The sequence below is a fragment of the Heterodontus francisci genome, chromosome 17 (assembly GCF_036365525.1).
Source record: "Heterodontus francisci isolate sHetFra1 chromosome 17, sHetFra1.hap1, whole genome shotgun sequence".
Lineage (NCBI taxonomy): Eukaryota > Metazoa > Chordata > Chondrichthyes > Heterodontiformes > Heterodontidae > Heterodontus > Heterodontus francisci.
This window is the reverse complement of record NC_090387.1, coordinates 65,985,221-66,012,105: the sequence shown is the minus strand read 5'-3', so window position 1 is coordinate 66,012,105 and position 26,885 is coordinate 65,985,221. Positions and strand designations below refer to the sequence as shown.

Here is a 26,885-nt window from a genome sequence, read left to right as displayed (position 1 = left end):
CTGAACAACTGAATCTCTGACAACACTCAAGAAGCTCAACACCATCCAGGGCAAAGCAGCCCGCTTGATTGGCAACCCAACCACCACCTTAAACATTCACTCCCTCCACCACTTGCTCACAGTGGCAACAGTGTGTGCCATCTCTAAGATGCACTGCAGCAACTCACCAAGGCTCTCTCAACAGCACCTTCCAAACCCTACCACCTAGATAATAAGGGCAGGAGGCACAAAGAAATAGCACCACCTGCAAGTTCCCCAAGTCACACACCACCCTGACTTGGAAATATATCACCTTTCCTTCACTGTCACTGGGTCAAAATCATGGAATTTTCGCCCTAACAATGCTATGGGTATACCTAGACCATATGGACTGCAGCGGTTCAAGGTGGTGACTCACCACCTTCTCAATAGAAATTAAGGATGGGCAATAAATACTGGCCTTGTCATCGATGCCTACATCTCATAAAATAAAACTTTTATCTTTGGAGAAATCGACAGAGCACCCTGTGGAGAAGCGTAGAATCACAGACAGCAACTTCTTGATTTCCAGATTTAACAGTGCATGGACAAACGCCAGAAATTGCTGTCAGTTTCAGAGTAATGACGGCGAACATTGACATTTTTGCCATCAATACAAGCACAAAATCCAAGCCTGTAATTAAACAGGTCCTGTTCTGATACATAGGAATATAAGAACAGGAGTAGGCCATTTAGGCCCTCCAGCCTATTCTGCCATTCAATGAGATCATGGCTTATCTACTACCCAATTCCATATTCGCAGCTTTGCCCCATATCCCGTAATGCCTTTGGTTAACTAAAATTTATCAATCGCAAATTTAAAATTTTCTATTGATCTAGCATTAATCGCAGGAGAGAGTTCCAAACTTTTACCACCATTTGTGTGTAAAAGCGTTTCCTAATTTCACTCCTGAAGCATCTGGTTCTAATTTTTAGATGGTGCGCCCTAGTCCTAGACTCCCCAAACAGCAAAACGTTTCTCTCTATGTACCCTATCAGTTCACCTTAATTTCTTGAAAACTTCAATCAAATCACCCCTTTAGCTTCTGAATTCCAGGGAATACACTCTAGTTTGTGTAATCTCTCTTTGTAATTTAACCATTGGAGTCCAGGTATCATTCTGGTAAATCTATGTGGCACTCCCTTCAAGGCCATTTTATCATTCCTCAGATGCAGTACTCAGAACCGCTCACAGTACTCCAGATATGGCAAGATCAGGGCTTTCTACAACTGTAGCGTAACTTCTATCCGCTTATATTCTAGTCCTCTCGATATAAAGGCCAGCATTCTATTAACCTTTTTGATTATTTCCTGTACCTATTCATGACATTTTTGGACCTCTACTGTTTCTAGCTTCTCCCAATTTAGAAAGGACCCCGTTCTATCCTTTTTAGGCCCAAGTGGATGACCTCAAATTTGTCTACACTGAAACCCATTTGCCACAGTTTTGCACATTCACTTAATCTATTAATATTTCTTTGTATTTGTATGCTTCCACCTACACTGCTTGCTTTGTGTCATTGACAAACTTGCATATATGGTTTTCTGTCCCATCATCTAAGTTATTAATAAATAAGATGAATAGTTGAGGCCCCAAGACAGATCCTTGTGGGACACCATTAGTCACATCCTGCCAATTAGAGTACCTGCCCATTATCCCTACTCTCTATCGTCTCCCACTCAACCAATTTCCCAACCAGGTCAATAATTTGCCTTCAATTTTATGAGCTTCAACTTTAGCTAAAACAGTCTCTTATGATGGACTTTATCAAATGCCTTCTGGAACTCCATATAAATACATCTATTGACATTCCCCTGTCCACTACTTTAGTCTCCTCTTCAAAAAATTCAATCAGCTTCATCAGGCATGACCTAACCTTTCTGAAACCATGCTGGATCTCTCAGATCAGCTAAAATGTTTTAAAGTGTTCAGTCACTATATCCTTAATTATATACTTTAATAATTTCCCAACAGATGTTAGACGAACTGATCTATAATGCCCTGGTTTCCCTCCTTGCCTTTCTTAAATAGCAGAGTGCCAACCCAATTTTTCAATCTAAGGGAATGGCCCCTGAATCAACAGAACTTTGGAAGATTATAGTTAGGTGATGTTTTCTTTAAATCCCTGGAATGGAGACTATCTGGTCCTGGGTATTTGTCACTCTCTAGTGTCATTATTTTCTTCATTATTGTTATTTTGCTTACATTAATTTTGTTCAGTCCCTGCCCTTAATTCAATGTAAGTTTCCTTGTGATAGCTGCTCTTACTCTACTGTAAATACTGACGGAAAGTAATTAATCAACATCTTCTGCTATTTCTCGTTTTCACTTACTATATCACTGCTATCAGTTTTCAAGGGACTACATTGCACCTGACCATCCTCTTTTTCGCAAAATAATTAGAAAATATTTTTGTGTTGACTTTGATATCTCTTGTAACTTTTCTCTTCGTATTCTACTTTTATAGCTCTTACTGTCTGTTTTATCACCTTTTGCTGTTCTTTGCATCTTTCCCATTTGCCAGGATCTGTGTATTGTTTGCTTTTTCTTTTAGTTTTATGTTGGCTGTTCCCTCTTTAGCCATCCATTGCTGGTTTGGCAAGTAGAGTTCTTGCCCCTTAGGGGTATAAACTGGTTCTGTATCACATTAAATTCTTTTTGAACACCTCCCACTGATCTTCTATCATTTTAACCATTAACAGTTGTCCAGTTTACTGTGGACAAGCTCTGTCTCATCACATTGAAGCCTTACCTAAATCTAGAATTTTAGTAGCTGTTCGTACTTCTCCTTTTCAAATACCACGTTGAACCCAATCATATTATGATCACTATTAGGTAAATGTTCACACACTGTTAAGATGTTAACTATATCTGGCTCATTATATAATATAGCATAGTCCCTCGTGGGTTCTAGGACATACTGCAGATATCTATCCTGAATACACTCAAGATATTCACTACCTTTCTGACATGCGACTTTTAATTGCAACAAGTAAAACAGTTTCATAACTTGTTTATTGAGATGAACCATTGACCTGGTTTTAAAGTAAAGAACATAAGAAATAGGAGCAGAAGCAGGCCATTCGGCCCCTCAAGCCTGCTCCGCCATTCAATAAGGTCATAGTTGATCTGATTGTGAACTTAACTCCACTTTCCTGCTGGCCCCCATAAGTCTCGACTCCTTTGTAGATCAAAAATCCATCTAACTCAGCTTTGAATAAATTCAATGACCTAGCTTCCACTGCTTTCTGGGGAAGAGAATTCCAAAGATTAACGACCCTCTGAGAGAAGAAATTCATCCTCATCTTCGTCCTATTTTTAAACTGTGCCCCCTAGTTCTAGATCCCCCACAAGGGGAAACATCCTCTCAGCATCTACCCTGTAAAGCCCCCTCAGAATCCTATATGTTTCAATAAGATCACCTCTCATTCTTCTAAACTCCAAGTATAGATCCAACCTGCTCAACCTTTCCTCGTAAGGAAACCCCTTCATCTCAGGAATCAGCCTCGTGAACCTTCTCTTTACTGCTTCCAATTAAAGTATATCCCTCCTTAAGTAAGGACACAAATACTGGGCACAGTACTCTAAGTGTGGTCTCACCAATGTCCTGTACAGTTGTAGCAAGCCTTCCCTACTTTTAAACTCCCATCCCACCCCCCCACCCTTGCAATAAAAGCCAACATTCAATTTCCCTCTGTACCACAGCATTCTGCAATCTCTCTCCATTTAAATAATATTCTGCTTTTCTATTCTTCCCAAAGTGGACAACCTCACATTTTCTCACATTATACTCCATCTACCAAATTTTTGCCCACTCACTTATCTATATCCCTTTGCGCTCTTTGTGCCCTCCGCACAACTTACTTTCTTACCCAGCTTTGTATCTTCAGCAAATTTGGCTATAATACACTTAGTCCCTTCATCCAAGTCATTAATATAGATCATAAATAGTCGAGGCCCCATCACAGACCCCCTGTGGCACTCCACTAGTTACAGTTTGCCAACCTGAAAATGCCCCATTTATCCCAACTCTGTTTCATGTTAGCCAATCCTCTATCCATGCTAATTTATTACCCCCAACACCATAAGCTCTTATCTTGTGTAGTAACCTTTTATGTGGCACCTTTTCAAAGGTCTGGCTGTATCCTTTAATAAACCTCACCTTTCAGAGTTTGTTAAAATCTAGAAATTTGAAATACATGTTCCATCTTGTTTGTTTTCAAACTTCCTCCATTTTCTCATTAAGTTCTTTGAACATAAATTGAGGTTTTCCAATAACTGCTTATTTTCACAGGATTGTTACCTTCTTTGTTCTTTTGAATGTCAGAATAATGTACCATTGTGTGTGTCATATGATACTGCTACTCAGGAAGTAGCATTATATACACTTAGTGATGGCACTGTGCCTGATCAAATAGTAACTGAAAATAGCAGGCTAATGTATTTAATTGGATGACTACCGTGAACACTAAATAATGTTCACCAACTTTCAACAAGTAGAGTCTTCTACACTAGTTAGTGTATCAAATATAAACTGTTACAGTTGATATTAGTAATTGAAATGAAAAGAGAGAAGGCACAGGACTTTAATTGGTATAAACATTTAAGGGATCACATTTAATTCTTTTGACAGGAGTGGTTTTTAACTTTTTTCTTGGCCTTTCTAGGAATCCTAACGAAGTTTACATCTATATTTCACAAGATAATTATACCAGGAATCAGTCCATCTTAATTTAACCAATTAGAAAAATCTTACAGTCCCATATTGCACCATCTAATTGCTTCTTCAGCGATTAGAGTTTTTGCCTCCACGACTCTCACTGCATGAATTGGTCAATCTTGGTGTGAAAAAACTTCCAGATATAAGTCTTAAATTTACATACTACCAGTTTGAACCTGTGTCCCCTATCCTACTCTGGCAATTTATTTCAAAGTAATATTCCCTTAACTATCCTGTATACCTCTATAACATCACCTGTCAAGATACCTCATTTCCAGGATGAAAAGCTCAAGTTTTCCCATGACTTCCTCATTACTCAGACATTTGAAACTAGGACATAATCTTGGTGGCTCATCGCTACACTGCCTCCAGTGCTTGAATGTCTCCCTTGACTCGTGGCATCCAAAACTGGACACAGTATGATCTGGCCAGAGTTCTACAGTTTGATCATGACTTCTTTGGCTATATAGTTCAATACTTTATTGACTTTGTTGAGTGCTGCTCTGTAATGTTTGATGTGTTGAGCCTCATGTTTACAGAAACTACTGGGTCTCTTTCAGCCTGATTCCATAGCTAGTTCAGCACCATTTATGCTGTCCATTTTATATTTCTTTTGAAGCACTTGTCTCCATTAATAACTCCTTAAGCCCCATCTCCATTATGTGATAACTTCGACTATCATTGTTCCTTGAGTCTTTTTGTACAGTTTTAATCTTCTACAAAGTACTAAGAGCCAGAAAAAACACTCGTGAACTGAATGAATATTAGTTGCAAAATATGCTTCATATGCAGCATATAGATTGCTACAGATTTCACTGATATTCTGCATTTTTAAATAGTAATTTTACATTGTTCCACAATAACCTTTGCAATGTGATTAAAATTGCTCTTACTATTTATACCTGTATAGTTCACAATGACGCAAGGCTTCAGAAAGTGCAGGAATTTTACATTCTTCTATTTCTTGACAAAGTAATGGCCATTCTCTGCGATTTTTGAATGGATGTAAATAAAGAAAAATTATAGGATTGTTAATATTGACTTCAATTACTGATCAGTTTTTCCAATGAATGCAATATTTAGAACATTGTTTTATAATTAAGCAATAACACTAGTTTTATCATTATTAGTCCTATATAAAACACATTAGATATTTCCCAAATTATACCCTATTTATAATATAGATTGTAAGAAATTGTTTCTTAAAATTGCACTGCATCATTTCAAAACATCAAAAAAACTGCAATGAAAATACTAATATACTAAACATTTACTCAGACTGCATACTATTGTAGTCTTACATGCATATGTTTGTTATGTCAGACATAACGGGCAGAACTTTTGAATCGCATCGGAGGCAGGACAACTGGAAAATTCACACTGGAGAGCAGCATGCAGGTTTGCCAGCATGTTCCCGCCTCTGGCCCATTTTAGTAGAGGCAGATTCAGTGGGGTGACAGCTACCCACCCTCAAGAGACAGATTGCCTATTCAGGCAAAGTAAAGGCCCTGCTCAGCTCTGCAAATGAGACCCGAACCAAGCCCGACCGAACCCCATCCGATCCCGACCCAGCCCGAGTCCTTCCACTTTTCCCGCGCCTGACCCGACCATCAATTAACCTACCTTCCGTTTTTCACTTTGTTCCTTACCTTCACAAGCTTAAAATAACTGTAGCAAAACCACCTTTAAAGCCCAAAAAGTAAATTAACATTAAAGTCACTTACCTGAGGTGGTGACAGAGCATATCCGATCCGTCCCGAACACCAGACCCAGAAGTGCGACCCAACCCGAACCCGACACGTCGTCGGGTCCTGTCGGGTTTGGGTTCGGGTCGGGTAGCAGGCCTTTAAATCAAAGGCCTATTAAGACCAATGTTCTGAGGCCAACTGGCGGAGCAACACTCCAGCATGAGTTTAAACCGCGCACCCCACACAACTGACAAACTGAGATGGACACAGCTGCAGCCACAGGGCGTCCTTTGCAGGGGTTTCCCCTCCACAATGATAGTCATGCAGCTATGGCCACTTTTTATTTTTAAAGTTTTGATGGCGGCGCCCTTTCTTTCACCTAGCTGTATCGGCAGCTCCCAACTCCGAAAGTGGGGCTGCCACTGCGTCAGTGCTGGAGGGCCTCTTATTGGCCCTCCAGCTTGGAAGCTGGCCCTCCGACCTTAACTGACTGGTTCTCCTGGAGGCAGCCGCTAAATTAGCCTCCTCCTCAAAAATTGCCCTCTGGGCCCTGATGCCGGCACATGTGGGTTCCCAACCTGCATTTCCTCCCAACAGTGCGACTGGGACCAACAAATAAAAATTCAGGCAAACATTCTGTGTTTATTGCTTTTGTAACAAAGTTGAATGAGGAAAAAGAGACAACTGATAACAGAATATTTCCACCTTTCCAAAAACTAAGTAAAAACATCTAGGGAAAAGTGAAAAGGTTTCCTTGGCTAATTAACTCATGCAATATTCAAAAGTCAAATCAAAAAATGAGTATTTTATTTCTGATCGGATTCAGTGTTAATGCGCTAAACGAAGGGGAAGACTTGCAACCATCACAGCAGTGAAATAAATAAATGGTACACAGGAAATTTTTATCCTATGGAAATGGCATATTGCAGTAGAGCAGGAGCAGAGGGCAGCTCAGGACCACAGAGAATACAGGAGATATATGATTTGTAGGAGGTACTACCTTCTGGTCAACAATAATCTGCTGGGATGGTCAGCCATTTTCCATAGGTAACTGTAGTGAAGGTCATGACTGTGCCCACCTACATACAATGGGGGCATTCAAGGGCAATCACTCAAATCAGTTACTTTGTTTGAATTTTGGACAAAATGTGTTTTGCATAAAGAAAAATGGCAGACTGTAAGATACCATAAAGTGAATTGATTTCGGTGTACAGTGAAATTTGTGTACATATTCAATATGTATGCCTGTCTCATTTTGCATCGTGTGCCATGAAATTGTCTTTGTTAGATGTGAATGTACCCTTCTACTACTTGCTCTCCTAAACAAGGGTGTATGACTAGCGCATAGCATGTCTGCATAGCCAACTGTGAGCAGCAGAAGATAACGGAAGCCCTGTGGCTGTGATTGATCCTGATGAACTTTTTTCATTTTAAAAAAAAATTTGTTCATGAGATGCAGGCATTGCCCATCTATAATACCCTTGAGAAGGTGGTGGTGACCACCTTCTTGAAGCGCTGCAGTTTGAGTGGCACAGGTACACCCACAGTGCTAATAGGTAGGGAGTTCCAGGATTTTGACCCACTGACAATGAAGAAGTGGCAATATATTTCCAATTCAGGACGACGTGCAACTTAGAGGGAAACTTACTGGTGATGTTCCCAAGCGCCTTCTACCCTTATCCTTCTAGGTGGCAGAGATCATGGATTTGGAAGGTGTTGTCAAAGCCTTGACGAGCTGCTGCAGTGCATCCCATAGATGGTGCCCACTAGTGTGCGGTGGTGGAGGGAGTGAATGTGGTGGATGGGTTGCCAATCAAGCAGGCAGCTTTGTCCTGGATAGTGTCGAGCTTCTTGGGTGTTGCTGGAGCTGCACTCATCCAGTTAAGTGGGGAGTATTCCATCACACTCTTGACTTGTACCTTGTAGGTGATGGATAAGCTTTAGGAAAACAGGAGGTAAGTTACTTGCCACAGATTTCCCAGCCTCTGACCTGCTCTTGAAGCAGCAGTATTTATGTGGCTGGTCCAGTTAAGTTTCTGATTAATGGTAACCCCCAGGAAGTTTATGCTTGGGGATTCAGTGAGGGTAATGCGATTGAATGTCAAGGAAAGGTGGTTAGATTCTCTCTTGTTGGAGATGGTCACTGCCTGTCATTTAGGTGGCAAGTAACATTCACGCCACATATCAGCCCAAGCCTGAATGGTTTCCAGATCTTGCTGCATGCGGGCATGCACTGCTTCATTATCTGATGAGTAGCAAATGGACTGAACAAAAAAATCAATGAGCATCCCCACTTCTGACCTTATGATGGAGCAGCTAAAGATGCAAGGGCCCAACACACTGCTCCAAGAGTTCCACAGGGCAATGTCCTGGAGCTGAGATGATTGGCCTCCAACAACCACGACCATCTTCCTTTGTGCTAGGTACAACTCCAACCAGGGGTTTTCTATACTGTAGTTACTTAGGTTTATTGCTTTCAGAGGCAGTGCCAACTTGTGCCGGACTACACTGAATTTGAGAACTTCTACCAGCAAATGCTGGCTTCATTTAAATGGCTTTCTTAATGAATTGTGCATAGTTTCATGCATTACAGTTCTTCATATGCTGAGCACTTACTTAAAAAGAGGATGCTAACAGGCCTTAATGCTTTCCAGTATTGAATGCCACATCTTAAAGTTGAATTCTTTCTGTTTGTTTCTCATTTCCTTTCAAGTTGGCAACGGTAACACTTGCCACATCAGTGAGCTGTCAATCCACTGATAAAATACAGAAGATAACTGAAGCTTTGTTTGTCATGACAAAACTTTTATCACTTTTGTCAAGGAACAAAGGCAACAGTTTGTCCTAAGTGGCTGGTTTCCCTAGTGCAGGACTTCATTAATGACACCATGTTGCGAAGAAGGACCCTAATAGTAATCAAATAGCTCATTGGAAAGATGATCATTCCAACAACATACAGATAACGTTGGAACAGAATAATACAAATGACTGCATGATACCCTGACAGCAATCACAAGCCACATCTTGCACAGATTGGACAGTTCCCAAGAGATTGAGACCATCATGTGCAGTTCTAGCTTTTATCCCCAGTCATCCTCCCAGTTCTGAGGCAGAGAGAAAGTAGAATAAGGCCCAGATTCTGGTGTAGCATATAATTATCATCCTAAAACAGAGATTCTGCTTCCTGGACCGATCAGATGGCATATGGTGTACATCTCTGATAAATTCTCCAAGATCATCTTCGTAAGCTATGTAGTATTGCAACTCCGAGGAGATCCCCTTCAGGTGGAGGATCAGCAAGGTGGGCATGCAGCTTTGGCCGAGAGGGAGGAATAGGAAGAGTTAGTGCAAGAAAGGAAGAAGTGCCAAGCTGATGTGTAGCCAGGCATACTGATGGATACGATTGTCAGGAATTTCATTTAAAGGACTACTCAAGAGCCCACATTAACTTTTAGTACTGTGAACTTCCCCTATTTAACTCAAATACATATCTCAAACTGAAATTTAGCTTAACACTTTGAATTTAACTTAGAATTTTAAAAACTGTAAAAAAAAACTGCAAGCTCGCTGTCAGTGGCAGTTAACTGCCAATCAGCTGTATGTGACTGCCTGAAAATATGCTAATTACTGTGTGCAGGAATCTGAGTGAGCACTTGTAACTTGATTCAAAAAGGCGTACATAAGTAAACAACATCCGCTAATGCCACAGAATGGTCGTAGAGGAGTGCATCATAGAGTACAGAAGTTGGGAACTTGATCAGAGTGGGAATTCAATGCAGAGGGGGAAGGAGGTGCTTCTTTTTGCCTCCAATACTTGCCGTGGTTTGTGTATTCTTGAGGTCATAAGAATTTAAAGTTTTTGTCCAGTGTTATAGTGCTTCGTGCAAATTAGTGTACAGAAAAAGAAATAAAACTTACAACAAACTAAACTGTAGATATAAAGAATATAAATAATCTAGACTAAGATATGGCAGAGCAAGTTGTGTGTTGGGACTGCAGTATATCGCAGTTTGCGGACAGTGAGCCGGTCCCAAGCACATACAGCGGCAGTCAACATCTCTGTCTCGAATCTCTCTACTCAGTCATTTAGTTGGAGTGACAGTTGGACACACGCTGATGCAGAAGTGGGGGTGGGGAGGGGAGAGAAGTATCTGAACAGTTTGCTCCAGACTTTGGTCACATCTCAGTGAGGTGCAGGCTGAGAACAGGGTTGGTGTGGCCAATAGTGTGTAGAGTAAGGGGAATCCAGATGAGATAGAGAACACGGATACATAGAAACATACATAGAAAATAGGAGCAGGAGTAATCCATTTGGCCCTTCGAGCCTGCTCCGCCATTCATTATCATTCAACTCAGTAACCTGTTCCCGCTTTCGCCCCATATCCTTTGATCCCTTTCGCCCCAAGAGCTATATCTAACTCCTTCTTGAAAACATACAATGCTTTGGCCTCAACTACTCTCTGTGGTAGCCAATTCCACAGGTTCACCACTCTCTGGGTGAAGAAATTTCTCCTCATCTCAGTCCTGAATGGCTTACCCCATATTCTTAGACTATGACCCCTGGTTCTGGACTCCCCCACCATCGAGAACATCCTTCCTGCATCTACCCTGTCAAGTCCTGTGAGAATTTTATAGATTTCTATGAGATTCCCCCCTCACTCTTCTGAACTCCAGCGAATATAATCCTAACCGACTCAATCTCTCCTCATACGTCAGTCTCACCATCCCAGGAATCAGTCTGGTAAATTTTCGCTGCGCTCCCTCTATAGCAAGAACATCCTTCCTCAGATAAGGAGACCAAAACTGCACACAATATTCCAGGTGTGGCCTCACCAAGGCCCTGTATAATTGCAGCAAGACATACTCTAATCCTCTCGCTATGAAGGCCAACATACCATTTGCCTTTTTTACCGCCTGTTGCACCTGCATGCTTACCTTCAGCGACTGGTTTACGAGAACACCCAGGTCTCGTTGCACATTCCCCTCTCAGTTTATAGCCGTTCAGATATTAATCTGCCTTCCTGTTTTTGCTACCAAAGTGGATAACCTCACATTTATCCACATTATACTGCATCTGCCATGCATTTGCCAACTCACTCATATTGTCCAAGTCACCCTGAAGCCTCTCTGCATCCTCCTCACAACTCACCCTCCCACCCAGTTTTGTGTCATCTGCAAATCTGGAGATATTACATTTAGTTCCCTCACCTAAATCATTAATATATATTGTGAATAGCTGGGGTCCTAGCACCGATCACTGTGGTACCCCACTAGTCACTACCTGCCATTCAGAAAAAGACCCATTTATCCCTACTCTTTATTTCCTGTCTGCCAACCAGTTTTCTATCCATCACAATACACTACCCCCAATCCCAGGCGCTTTCATTTTACACCCTAATCTCTTATGTGGGACTTTGTCAAAAGTCTTCTGAAAGTCCAAATAAACCACATCCACTGGCTCCCCCTCATCAACTCTACTAGTTACATCCTCGACGAATTCTAGTAGATTTGTCAAGCATGATTTCTCTTTCGTAAATCCATGCTGACTCTGTCCGATTCTACCACTGTTCTCCAAGTTCTCTGCTATAAAATCTTTGAAAATGGACTCTAGAATTTTCCCCACTACCGACGTCAGGCTGACTGGTCTATAATTCCCTGCTTTCTCTCTACCTCCCTTTTTAAATAGTGGGGTTACATTAGCTACCCTCCAATCTGTAGGAACTGTTCCAGAGTCTACAGAATCTTGGAAGATGACTACCAATGCATCCACTATTTCTAGGGCCACTTCCTTAAGTATGCTGGAATGCATACCATCAGGCCCTGGAGATTTATCAGCCTTCAATCCCATCAATTTCCCTAACACCATTTCTCTACTCATACTGATTTCTTTCAGTTCCTCTCTCTCACTAAACCCTGTGTTCCCCAACATTTCTGGTATGATATTTGTGTCCTCCTTTGTGAAGACAGAACCAAATTATGCATTTAGTTGGTCAGCCATTTCTTTGTTCCCCATAATAAATTCCCTTTTCTGACTGTTAGGGACCTACAATTGTCTTGACCAATCTTTTTCGCTTCACATATTTATAGAAACTTTTAGTCAGTTTTTATGTTCCCCGCAAGCTTGCTCTCGTACTCTATTTTCCCCTTCTTAATCAATCCCTTGGTCCTCCTTTGCTGAATTCTAAACTGCTCCCAATCCTCAGGTCTGTTGTTTCTTCTGGCGAATTTATACACCTCTTCCATGGATCTAATGCTATCTCTAATTTCCCTTGTAAGCCATGGTTTGGCTACCTTTCCCGTTTTACTTTTGCGCCAGACAGGAATAAACAATTGTTGCAGTTCATCCATGCGCTCTTTGAATGTTTGCCATTGCCTTTCCACCGCCATCCCTTTAAGTAACATTTCCCAATCCAGGATAGCCAACTTGTGCCTCATACCTTCGTAGTTTCCTTTATTAAGATTCAGGACCCTAGTCTCAGAATCAACGACATCACTCTCCATCTTGATGAAGAATTCTATCATATTATGGTTGCTCATCTCCAAGGGGTCTCGCACAACTAGATTGTCAATTATTCCTCTCTCATTACACAATATCCAGTCTAGGATGGCCTGTTCTCTAGTTGCTTCCTCAACGTATTGGTCCAGCAACTGATTGTACCCATTGGATACAATGTACTTCCTACCTGTGAGGACAAGCATAAAGACTGTAGGAAGGACAGCCAGAATGTGGACCATGGCACATTGGAGCAGGAGGCTGTCGAAAGGGAGGAGCGGAGGACAAGGAAGAGGGAGACCATAATGTGGTAGTTATAGGGGATTCAATAATCGGGGGACTGGTAACATCCTTTGTAAGCAGGATTAAGAGTCCCACATGGTATGTTGTCTATCTGATGCCATGCTGAAAACAACTTGAAAGTATATTGGAGAGGGAGTGGCAGGATCCAGTCTTTCTGATCCATGTTGAGACCAGCAACATAGGGAAGAGTAGGCATGAAGTAGTCCTGTTTGGAGAGTACCAGGAACTAGGAGCCAAATTAAAGAACAGGACATCTATGGATTATTACCTGAGCCATGTACAAATTGGTTCAATGATAAGTAGATTTGGGAGGTGAACACATGGCTGAAGGAGCAGCATTGGGAAGAGGGGTTCCATTTTATGGGACACTAGCACCAGTACTGTGACAGGAAGGAACTGTAACACTGGGACGGACTCCAGCTGAATCGGGCTGGGACCAGGGTCCTAGTGGAAAACATAAATAGAGCTCTCACAAGGACTTTAAACTGGTAAGTTGGGGGGGTGGGGGGAAAATTGGGGGGCGCGGGTGGCCAGGGAAAAGAGGACTCAGGTGGAAAACTTAATATAAATAATAGCTCAAAAACAAACAAAAGGGAAGAGAGTAGAGTAACAGTCAGAAATTGTGTTTTAGACAATATAGGTAAAGGAACAATTAAAAGATTGTAAAGTAATTAAATCAGGGGAGAGAAATAAAAAATATTAAAGCGAAAGCACAAGGGTGCGTGGCCCAAATAAGTGTTCTTGATACAAATGCACAGAGTATAAGGAAGAAATTGAAAGAATTGCAGGCGCAAATTCAAGTTGGAGGGTATGACATGGTAGCCATTACTGAGACATAACTGCAAGACGGTTAGCACTGGGAACTAAATAAAACAGGTTATAAGGTTTACAGGAAAGCTAGGAAAAATGGTAGAGGGGAATTAAGGATGAAATCACGTCAATGATAAAAGAGGATATAACGAGGGATAGGCAGGCACAGGGGACTTTATGGGTAGAATTAAGAAGTAGTAAAGGATTTAAAACTGTAGTGGGGGACTGTGAAGTGGTAGATTGTATAAATGCTGAGATTAGACAAGCATGTAGCAGAATGGTTTTATTAGGAAATTTTAACTTTCATATAGATTGGGATCAGCAGATTAGCTCATGACTGAAAGTTAGTGAATTTCTTGAGTGCGTTTGTGATAGTTTTCTGCAGCAATATGTCCTAGAGCCAACAAGGAGGCATGCAATATTAGATTCAGTAATGAGTAATAAGCCAGATTTAGTTAACAGCCTAGCAGGACATGAACAGTTTTCTACTAAGGATCATAATGTGATAGAGCTCAATGTAGTGTTTGAAAGGAAGAAATGCAAAACAACTAGGATTCTAGATTTAGGCAAAGCTGATTTCAATGCGACGGTGAGAGAAACTGTCCACCGTAAACTAGGCAAATCTGTTAACGGGTAAAATGACAAAGGAGGTGTTCAAGAAATAATTTGATGCAGAACCAGTTTATACACCTTAGGGGCAAGAGCTGTACTTGCCCAAAAAAAGCCATGGACAACAGAAGAGGTATGAGACAAGATAAAACTTAATGAAAAAGCACACAAAAATGCAAAAAAGCACAAATCCTAGCAAATGGGAGAGATAAAGAACAGCAAAAGATGACAAAACAGCAAGAGCTACTGAAAGGAAGTAGGAAAAGGTGCAAGGGCAATCAAAATCAACACAAAAACATTTTACAAAGATATTAGGAAAAAGAGGGTGGTCAGGCGCAATGTGGGTCCCTTGAAAATGGAGAATGGTGATATTAATAAAAATAAGGAATAGTGGACATCTTGAATAATTACTTTGTGTCAGAATTTAAAGTAGAGGAAAAGGTTGGCACGCTGGACAACCCAAGGAAACTAATACTGAGTCAGGGGCAAGGACTCACCAAAATTAACATAAGCAAAATGACCGTATTGAAGGAATAATAGCAATAAAGAGTGACAAATCCCCAGGACCAGATATTTTCCATCCTAGTGTTTCAAAGGATGTAGTGAGAACAATGCAGGTGCCCTAATCTTCCAAAGTTCAAGATTCAGGATCCATTCCTTTATATTGGAAAATTGTACATGTCACTCTTCTATTTAAAAAAGATGAGAGGGGGCAACCAGGGAATTTATAGACAAGTTAGCCTAACATCTGTTTGCTGGAACACAGGAAATTAGCATGCAAGTACAGCAAGCAATTAGGAAAGTAAATGGCATGTTGGCCTTTATTGCAAGGGGATTGTAGTACAAGAATAAAGAAGTCTTGCTACCATTGTACAGGGCTTTGGTATGACCACACCTGGAGTACTGTGCACAGTTTGGTCTCCATATCTAAGGAAGGATATACTTGCCTTGATGGCAGCATAGCGAAGGTTTACTAGATTGGTTCCTGTGTTATCATATGATGAGAGGCCGAGTAAATTGGGCCTATACTCTCTGTAGTTTAGATGAATGAGAGGTGATATTGAAACATACAAGATTCTAAAGGTGCTTGACAGGGTAGACACTGAGAGGTTGTTCCTCAGGCTGAGGAAGCTGGAACAAGGGGTCGATCATTTAGGACTGGGATGAGGAGAAATTTCTTCACTCGAAGGGTTGTGAATCTTTGGAATTCTCGACCCCAAAGGGCTGTGGATGCTCCATCATTGAGTATATTCAAAGCTGAAATCGATAGATTTTTGATCTATTAGGGAATCAAGAGATATGAGGACTGTACAGGAAAATGGAGTGTAGACGATCAGCTATTATTGTACTGAATGGCAAAGCAGGCTCGACGGCCGAACGATCTATTCCTGCTCCTATTTCTCATTTTCTGACTAGAGTCTATAATTAAGGATAGGATGACTGCACATCTTGAAAATTTTCTGATCAGAGACAATCATCATGGATTTGTAAAGGGTAGGTAATGTTTGTAGAGGCGTCTAAGATAGCACACAGAGGACTGTCTATAGATGTTATTTATTTGGACTTCAGAGGCTTTTAATAAAATCCGTCATAAGAAACTGTTTTAGCTAAAGTTCAAGCTCATGGAATTGAAGGCAAATTATTGACCTGGTTAGGAAATTGGTTGAATGGGAGGCGACAGAGAGTAGGGAGAATGGGCAGGAACTCTAATTAGCAGGATGTGACTAGTGGTGTCCCACAATGATCTGTATTGGGGCCTCAACAATTCACCTCATTCATTAACGACTCAAGATGATGGGAAAGAAAGCCACGTAGGCACATTTGTCACTGACACAAAGATGGGTGTCAATGTAAGCATTGTAGATGGAAGCATAAAGTTACAATGAGATAGTAATAGATTAAGTGAATGAGCAAAACGATGGCAAATGGATTTCAAAGTAAGTACATGTGGGGTCATCCACTTTGGACCTAAAAAGGATGAAACAGGGTACTTTTAAATGATGAAAAGTTAGAAGCAGTAGAGGGTCCAAGTACATAGATCATTAAATTATCATAAACAAGTACAGAAAATAATCAGAAAGACTAAAAGAATGATGGTCTTTAGAGGACTAGAATACAAGGAGGTGGAAATCATACTACAGCTTTACAAAGCCCTGGTTAAATCTAAGCCGTAGTACTGTGAACAAACTGAGCACCAAATCTTTGGAAGGATGTATTGGCCTTAGAGCGAGTGCAGTGTAGATTTACCAAAATGATACCTGGACTCCAGGGTTAAATTATGAGGAGAGATTACACAAACCAGGATTGTATTCAGTGAAATATAAAAGGTAATGGGGTGATTTAATTAAAGTTTGCAAGATATAAAGAGGAGCAGATAGGGTAAACAGAGACTAGTTGGGGTGTCTAGTACTAGGCAGCATCGTCTAAAAATTAGAGCTAGGCCTTCAGGAGTGAAATTTGGAAACACTTCTACACAAAAAGGGTGATAGAAGTTTGGAACTCTCTTCCACAAATAGTAATTATACTAGATCAATGTTAATTTTAAATCTGAGATTGATAATTTTTTGTTAACCAAAAGGTATTAAGGGATATGGCGCACAGCCAAGTACATGGGGTTAGGTTGCTCATCAGCCATGATCTTATTGAATGGTGGAACAAACACAAGGGGCTAAATGGCCTACTTCTGTTGCTATGTTCCTATGTTCTCCGCCATTATGCTGAGCTGAATCGCCCCCTGCCTTTACTCCCATCCTAACATGTTAGCCCCCAATATAAAAACAGAAAATACTGGAAACACTCAGCAGGTCTGGCAGCATCTGTGAAGACAGAAACAGAGTTAACACTTCAGCTCGGTGACTCACAAATAACTCTATTTCTCTCTTCACAGATAATGCCAGAAAGGGTTCAAGGGATATGGGGAGAAAGCAGGAACAGGGTACTGAATCAGATGATCTGCCATGATCTTTTTTGAATGGCGGAGCAGGCCCGAATGGCCTACTCCTGCTCCTATTTTCTATGTTTCTACCTGCTGAGTGTTTCCAGCATTTTCTATTTGTACTTTAGATTTCAAGCATCTTCAGTACTTTGCTATTATATTGTTAGCCCCCAACAACATATCCCATCTGCCAAACCTGCATAATATATCCCAAAGAAGGTACAACCAGTTTATTGGTCTCGGTTACGACCAGGTGAGAAAGGCGTCTAGGGGTCCTTCTCAGCCTTCACCTAGTCTTACCGTAACAGGGTTTAATTTTAAACACACCGTGTTTTAGCTTCTCCTTGGCGAATCCTTGTTCACCGCTTTCCAATTATAAGGCAAAGAAACCAGCACAAACAGGTTTTCTTAGGTTTAAAGAAGGTTGAAATTTAGTAAATGTAAACTCTAATTCGGTTAACGCCTATGGATACACGACGCGCCCATGCTAGAATGCACACGCAACACACACGTGCAGATAGGGACAGAAAAGAGAAGAAAAATAAAGTGGAAAAGTTTGAGGCAATATCTGAAGAGGGTTATTGTTACGGGTCGTCGAGCTCACTGTACAGTCCTTGATTATAGGTAGATCTTGCTTTTCATTGGGGCCCAGTATTCTTCTTAAACCTTGTTCGCTGTAGGAGACTTTTCTCTCTTGGGGTTCATGTGTCTTCAATAGATTTGGAGTTCTGTGAGAAAGAGATGGAGAGCCAGACAGGAGAGGCTGTGGCAAGCCTGCCAGGGGAGTTCTTTTCAGTCCAGGAGCAAACAGACACTCTCGGAGTTCAAACCGTTTGTACGATTCAGAAAAACCCAGGTTGCCAAGTAGGTTAGTCATGTGACTAACTGGTCTGACCACATCTTGGATTGTATCACCTTAGCAGTCTCTGGAATGCTCCTCTTACACACAATACCTGGTGATCAAGGTCCATTGGGGGTTGAATGTGTCAGGGAATGGTCCTTTGTCCTTCCAAGCACTATCTGGTAATATGCAAATGTCTTTTCCAGCCACAGCTGATCTGTCTAACAAGTCCTTTTTTCACTCCAGTAACAATTTAAAATCAATGTTCATGACAAAATTAATGTGCCTCATTCTTGGCAGGTGGGGGCCTAGCATGACTATCTCCTACAGATATGTGTCCCTGCTTCAGTGCTTGGTCTTGAGATGGTTTTAGGGTGTTATCATCTATTTCCTAATCTTGTGCTCCTTCAAAGTGCCAGCTCAGTGGGAAGAACAAAATGAGGTGGCATGCTGTTACTCCTTAGCAACTCCCCTGTTTCGGTTAAGTTATAAGAGATGAGCCGTCTACTATTGCCAACACTATAGTGTCTGTGCTGCTTGGTTGCTTACATCAGCTTCCTTCCTGTTCTGCAGTTCTGTGATGGGATTGACTGGGAGGAGAGGAATGGTCAATGAGAGGTCATGTCCTCATCCATTTACCTTTCTGTCACACTTCATCTATTGCCAGCCAATTGTAGATGACTATGGATGTGTATGGAGGCAGACAGTTAATGTCCACTAAGGAACATGAAGCCTGCCATCAAGGTCCTCTCAAGTCAATTCCCTAGTCAAAGCCTCCTGTAAATTGGAGCCCAAGGTCTAAATAGCAACAGGTATAGGTTTGGTGAGCAAGACTGATTCTGTGCTTGGTCCCTCTGTCCTCCAGGACTCCCGTGTAGATGAGCAAAGAGTTGTCAATTCCTTTGAAGGTTGTAGAAACCATTTTGTATGCCTACAAGATGTTGAATGATATGCCTGAATATCATCTGAATTTCACATGTGGCATTCTAAGGATTCTCAAACAACCACACGAAGAACTTCTACTAATTAATAAATTCAACTAGGTATGCAGGCCCTATAAGTCTCAATCCATGGAACCCACAGCAGCCACCCATTTGGTCACAGCCCTATACTCCTCTAGTTGATGCTTGTTACACCAATTCCATTTGCTCCTCCCCATTGGTGCTCTAGGTACTTCCTATTGAGTCCCACTATCCAATACCCCCAAAATGGAAATTTCTGATGGGTGCTTGCTGGAATGCTTTACGAGAACCTATAGAACAGCCTGCTTCTTGCTTTTCCCTGGTGCCTGATACAACTTGGGCTGCAGTCCTAGATCCAACCGTGAAGATGAATATAGAGCATGCACATATTTTGAGGAGCCACAATAAAGGAGTTGATGGGCCTCATATAACATCTGCAATGTTATGTGAGGCAAAGGAAGCCTTTGACTTTGTCTGGCCTTAAATAGGAATTCCAACTTCACTGACAAGGCAGTGAGGGTTACAAGATGTCAGGTTGCACTACTGATGTGACACAGTCTTGAGCTGAATGCTTGATTCATGCAAAGTGCGGGTGTGTACCATCTAGAATTTGGACTGCAGCAACTCGCCAAGGCTCCTTCCAAACCCACAACCCCTACCAGCTAGAAGAATGAGGGCAGCAGCCACATGGAAACACCACGATCTGCAGGTTCCACTCCAAGTCACATACTATCCTGACTTGGAACTATATCACCACTCCTTCACTGTCGCTGTCCTGAAACACCACCACCCCCCACCCGCACTGTGGGTGTACCTACACAATATGGAGCGGTTCAAGACAGCTTACAAACAGCTTCTCAAGGGCAATTAGGGATGGGCAACAAATGCGGGCCTTGCCAGCGACGCTCAGATTCACAAATGAATTAGAAGTATTAATGCCATTGAATGGGCACCCTTGACATTCTTCCTCAGTCTTATACACCTTTTGTACGTTGCTCCCACAACCTATAGATTTGTGATGCCGTTCTGACTCTCCAGTAGGTGCTAACAGCACCTGTCTGTAAAAAGAACATTCGCAAGTTAGACAGACAAAACTGCATAGAGTTAAGCACCTTCTACAACATGCCAACATTTTCCCCACCAGCCTTTCTGGGTAATATCAGCAATTGTCAAATTGGAGCAGCTTTGAGCTATGAACTGAGACTTCGTACAAGTTGTTATGGTTCCCAAACTTAAAACCAACAACAAGATAAAGCTTTCATAACATTAGGCTAATTGGATTTAAATCTTGGCCCTGGAGTGATAGATAGGTGTTTTAACCACTGGAACATCTTTCATATTATGTTGATCTGTTACCTGACATTCAAATAGCTAAAACATTAAGTAAAGCTCTCACTTGAATCCTGATGGAATATGCAGTTTGTCGAACCGCAGGAAGTTGATAATATGCCTGAATATCCGACCATCTCCAATGATGAAAAGTGTCTTGCCATATGCAATCCATTGTGCTTTGTTGCGATTATACAATAGTTCTGGATACTAATAGGCAAAAGTTATATCAGATACATGACATTGTTCATTTGGTCATAATCTAATTAACAAGCTATACATTTTTTGCATCAGATTTAAAAGAAATTGAAAGAATCATATCCCTGTAGCATTAGATCAAAATAAGCAACTATTTCAAATCCTATATTCGTGCCAATTTTGTGAAAGACCACTCCCAACACTGAGCCATGTCCACTGGGAACTAATGTCAGAAAAATTACTGATCTACTGGACAAAGTAGTACATGGAATTTAAAGCACAGAAACAGGCCAATCAGCCCAAGCTGGTGCTTATGCTCCACACAAGCCTCCTCCTATTCTCTCCCTATTAGCATATTCTTCTACTCCTTTCTCCCTCAAGCTTTCTTTAAATACATCTATGCCATTTATCGCAACCACTCCATGTGGTAGCAAGTTTACCACTCTAATTAAAGAAAATTGAGAGAAGTGTGCCCACACTTCCAGATACACACTCTCAGTCATAGTCTCCTCAAGGACTATACATTCGTAAAGTTGTCCTTATAAGTTTTACAAAACATTCCTATAAAATTCCAATTATATTCCAACTTTATTTACTAATTTATCAAAATGTAAACAGCAATAAAACAAGTGGCCATTAAATGCACTTTCTTTCTTTTGGGCCTCCTTATCTCGAGAGACAATGGATACGCGCCTGGAGGTGGTCAGTGGTTTGTGAAGCAGCGCCTGGAGTGGCTATAAAGGCCAATTCTGGAGTGACAGGCTCTTCCACAGGTGCTGCAGAGAAATTTGTTTGTTGGGGCTGTTGCACAGTTGGCTCTCCCCTTGCGCCTCTGTCTTTTTTCCTGCCAACTACTAAGTCTCTTCGACTCGCCACAATTTAGCCCTGTCTTTATGGCTGCCCGCCAGCTCTGGCGAATGCTGGCAACTGACTCCCACGACTTGTGATCAATGTCACACGATTTCATGTCGCGTTTGCAGACGTCTTTATAACGGAGACATGGACGGCCGGTGGGTCTGATACCAGTGGCGAGCTCGCTGTACAATGTGTCTTTGGGGATCCTGCCATCTTCCATGCGGCTCACATGGCCAAGCCATCTCAAGCGCCGCTGACTCAGTAGTGTGTATAAGCTGGGGATGTTGGCCGCTTCAAGGACTTCTGTGTTGGAGATATAGTCCTGCCACCTGATGCCAAGTATTCTCCGAAGGCAGCGAAGATGGAATGAATTGAGACGTCGCTCTTGGCTGGCATACGTTGTCCAGGCCTCGCTGCCGTAGAGCAAGGTACTGAGGACACAGGCCTGATACACTCGGACTTTTGTGTTAAATGCACTAGGTTATATGATATTGAGCTATACAGGCCAAGAAATTTCCAGATCCCTATTGTGCGCTGAATGAGTCGATACAATCAATAATAGCTATGAGAGATTGGCGCCTTAAGTTGGCATAGGGAAACAACTCCAGGATTCCCACTACTGATCACTATTTAATGACTCCTGCCATAGGGGACATTCATGAGTACAGAATTGGGCTCATCTATAATTCCCCACTATGTGAAATAAATTTCATCATTCCCTTTCCAGGCTCACGTGAAGAATGTTACACTAGGATGTACAGTTGCAACATATTCCTTGAGGCTTCATCACATGATGTAGTGGGGATGAAATTGGTCTTCATCAGTAGCACAAAACAGGCAATACTGAATTAGCAGCTGGTTTTACACCCTGCCCAATTTTCTTTTACATTGAAGTCAATTCCAGAAAATCGAGTGGAGCATTAAACAGGTTGTCAAGTTATTATTGCCCAACTTATATGGAATATACAGCACAGAAGCAGACTACTCAGCCTAATCAGTCCATGCAAGCATTTATGTTCCACTTGAGCCTCCTCCATTCTTTCTCCTCTAACTCTATCAGCATAACCCTCTATTCCCTTCTCCCTTATATACTTACCTAGCCTTCCCTTAAATGCATCTGTATTACTTGCCTCAAATACTCCATGTGGTAACAAGTTCCACATTCTCACTATTGCAGAAGTCCAATTTCACCCTCAATTGCTTTAAGGACTGAGCTACTCAAAAATCATTTACAATAGAGCAAGCAGTTTACCTCAGCCAGTGGAAAATAAGAAACAGCATGTTACTTTGGCCTTCAAATACCAGCTGGACAATGGAGCCTCCAGGAGTGGATGAAATTAATGAAAAGCTGATAAGATAAATATGATTCAACATTTAGTATTCTTTGAGAATTCCCTATGATTTTTCTCCCAGCTTGTTCTTAGCAGTGTCCATGATACTCATGTTTAATTCCTAGCAAATCCAGATAATCTGGGTGGGCTTACTTGGATGAGATACCAGAGGGTATGTGCCTGTGGACCTATAATTAAACATACAGTAGCATCTTCAGGTAAGTAGGGATTTTGGGAAGAAAATAGGACCAGAAAAACTGGGATTTACATTTAGTAGCGTTGAAAATAGAGGGGGCGAATTTCCACAGGAGTTCTTCTGCATATCCACTGTTAGTTTGGCAGAAAAGCTGTGGGAAACCTTGGAAAAATGGTGTAAACATTGATAGCTTTTACAAGAAACATTGAAAAGACTCAGGAAAAAAACCTGTGGGATTCTCTTGGCAGGTAAATTTTAAATTTTCAGACCCTTTTGCTGGTTGCCTTGCCCTTGCAGGGTTGCTAAAGTCTCCTGACAGTCAACATTTCAGGTCGAAGATGGTGCTGGTATCCCTTAGTTCAACTTTCACAGGTGGAGGAGTTGGTCAATAGGCACTTTCTTATTTCGCTGCTACAGTTGGTTGCCAGCTCGTCTCAGCAGGGATCAACTGTCTTAGCTGGAATTGATCTCTCTCAGCTTTGTGCTGGATTAAAGATGGCTTTCGATGTTCTCTCTGTGGCTAGAGATCCCAGACCGATGTTCTGATGTCTTGATGACTGATGATTCCCTTCGTTCTCCAAAAAGGTTACTTTTAAAAGGTAAATTCATAAAGTGATAGTTTTGCCCATATGACATTAGGCTTTCAGTTCCTGAGGGGCTATACAATGCCTTCTGATCTCAGCCCATTTTGATAAGATGAGGAATGTGCACACCTTATTGTTGTGATTGTAGCTGGAGTCAGACCATCTGCTAATGCCTTTATTTTAGTTCACTTTCTGGATAGCTCACATCCACGTGATAAGCTGCTTAATTTCAATACAGACGGGGTTAATGAGTTTCAGTTCTGGCAGATATGGATGTATATTTCAGTGCAGGAGAGGGTATGTGTCATGTGACTTTTTCCTTCATCTTGTTGAAAACAAGTGTACCAGTCTTTTTAAATTGTTAGATTTTTTTTTTTATATAACTCTTCGGTTTATTTTGTAGTTCCATTGCTGCACTTCCCACGAGCGTGACAATATCAAAATGAAAAATCAACTTTGAAACTGACAATGAAAACAATGACCAGCTTGGATATCTAAATAACAGTAAATTTTTCTGCTGCAACCATTTTTATGGCAATAATGCTAGTAATAAACTGATTATACCTCCAAAAAACATCAATAATTGTAACTTAGCTATTTATTATTTGTTAATAATATTGATAGGGTTCGGATATGTGCCAGTGAACAGCTGATACACAAGACTGATAGTACAAAAATAGACTAACATACCTTTAAGAAGGTATTCAGATAAGTGGCATACCAATAGTTTCCCACATAAACTTTCACAATCTGATGAAGAGTGTGGCTATCTACATCAGCAGTCCAACTGTCATCCAAAGTACCTTTAAAATACACCATCAATTTTAAGTTATGAAGTACTGCAGTTAGAAAATTATTTATTTGAATGAGTACATTAACAGCAACATTTGCCTGCTTCAATATCACTGTTATATGAAAGAAACACTGCATTTTAAACCAACTTACTTATGTTAAAGCTTGATTCAAGTGTCTTTCTTTTTCTTTTTTGTAAGTAAAGTCGCATGGCATCCTTTACAGGCTGGTACAGACTGTCATGTCGGTCCAGAAATACACAAACTGCACACATCTGAGATACGTCTTCAGTCAACGGTAGACGGCATGTCCCTAACCAGCTTCTGAAGACATAAATAATGTCAACCTCTTCCAGTTAGGTCAACAAACTTAAAGTAAAAGCAAATAAGAAAGAAAACAGCAACAATTTAAATATCTAATTTATAATCACTATACTCCAAACCGTAATTCAGTATGAATGAATCATCAATCATCTGGTAAAGAAAAATAATATTTCCTTGAAATTTATAATCTACTAATAAAATTACAGGAACATGACGTTTTGAACCATCCACTTCCTGAGACTGTGATCTTGTTTGCATTAGTCACTTGTGGAATGTTAAAATTATGGTTGGAACATTGGCCAAGAAGTTTGATGGCACTCGAATTGGGGTGTGATCCCAATGCAGTGCATGTTGCACAGACACAATGAGGACAGAGGCAGGACCACGACAAACAGATTTGCCAGCCTCATTCATTACCAGTCGCAGCCCAGAGCCAGCTCGCCAGTCACAGTGGAACAAGGTTGACCAGTTCAGATGCTGGCCGAGTTCTCCTTGGGGGAGCATGGGGTGGAGGATAATCAGGAGAGTTAATGCACAGGAGCAGGATTAGGAAAAGTACCCAATCACATCTGAAATAACTAATCTCTAACCAGACGTCCTATCAGAAAATTTAACTAGAGATATATATTTTAATAACATCTTGGCATTCATGCTTAAATTTAAAAGAACAAACAATGGCCTAGAAATTTATAGACCTAAGGGTCCAATGGGCCAGTCAGCATTAGCATGCTCATTCTGCACCTAAAAATGATGTTCAGCCATTTGCATATGAAAATCAGGGGCGTAATGCCTGTTTCATGCCCCCTTTGTGAAATTTGATTGTTAAGGATACAGCTTGCACCATGCATTCTGTGGTCAATTTCTTCAGGCGCTTAGCAGCCAAACCAGTGGTCCTTAAAGGGGCTGCTAGAGACAACCACCCAAAAGGAAAGTTTTAACATATTTACTTATTGTGCAGGCTGGCTCTACAATAAATGGGCAGGCCACAGCTGACTACTGTGTACCCCCACTTCCGATTGTGCTCCACTCAGTACTCTCCCAAGGACCTCATCCAGCGTTCCAACTGGTCGATCTTGTTGCTGCACTGTGACTGGTGAGCTGGCTGTAGGACTGTAACTGGTAATGAATGAGGCCAGTAAACCAATTTCTTGTGGTCCTGCCACCATCCTCATTAGGTGCGTATAGCATTCACTGCACTGGGATCAGACCCCAATTTGAGTGTAATCAAATTTCGAGCCCAATACCTTAATTGCAATTGGAACATTCCACAAGTGACTAATGTAAATGAGCTTCATAATGGCCTTTGAGTTATTTAAGAATAACGCATACCCTACATCTAAAATAGCATACCCATCGGCACTGTCAGGCAAACCCCACCTGCCAAAACTGAGGCACACATTATTTCGCTACATGAACATTAAAAAATTTAAAATTGCAAGCCCTGACCGGAAAGACATTTCCATGGTAACAGACAATGTTGAAACAAAGGGGATGTTGAAACAAAGGGGATCCAGCAGTTGCTTCTCCAATACACAGAAGTGGTCAGACCAGTTTTAGTCACATGGCTAACTGGCTGTGGCAGAGAAATTTGAACCGCCACCAAAAGATGTGAAGAGACTTTTCCATATAAGGAACTAGTCACATGACTAACCTGCAGGGCAACCTGGGAGTTTTTTAAAAAATTTGAACTCCCAAAGGGATCTGAAGGCAGAACGCCATGTGCTCATGGACTGAAGATCTCCTATGCCTGCCTTCATCTCTTCCCACAGAACTGAATCTTGTGAAAACACATGAAACTCAAAGAGATAAAGGTTTGCCACTTGAACAAAGTTTTATGATGATTACTGGGCCCCAAGGAAACAAAAGACGATAACTTCAATCAAGGACTACAGCGAGC

At 41.3% G+C, this 26,885-nt stretch overlaps 1 protein-coding gene across 1 annotated transcript in view; it reads right to left on the bottom strand.

The window, feature by feature from the left end:
* LOC137378594 (BTB/POZ domain-containing protein KCTD19-like) overlaps positions 1-26,885 on the bottom strand; it is a 121,405-nt gene that overhangs the window by 52,370 nt on the left and 42,150 nt on the right. The window contains exons 7-13 of the mRNA XM_068048895.1: positions 24,836-24,988; positions 24,564-24,672; positions 20,777-20,919; positions 5,642-5,725; positions 5,007-5,147; positions 2,981-3,054; positions 398-453 (exon numbers count right to left, since the gene is read on the bottom strand). Of these exons, the coding sequence (XP_067904996.1) occupies positions 398-453; positions 2,981-3,054; positions 5,007-5,147; positions 5,642-5,725; positions 20,777-20,919; positions 24,564-24,672; positions 24,836-24,988 (760 nt within the window). The remainder of the gene's footprint in view (positions 1-397; positions 454-2,980; positions 3,055-5,006; positions 5,148-5,641; positions 5,726-20,776; positions 20,920-24,563; positions 24,673-24,835; positions 24,989-26,885) is intronic.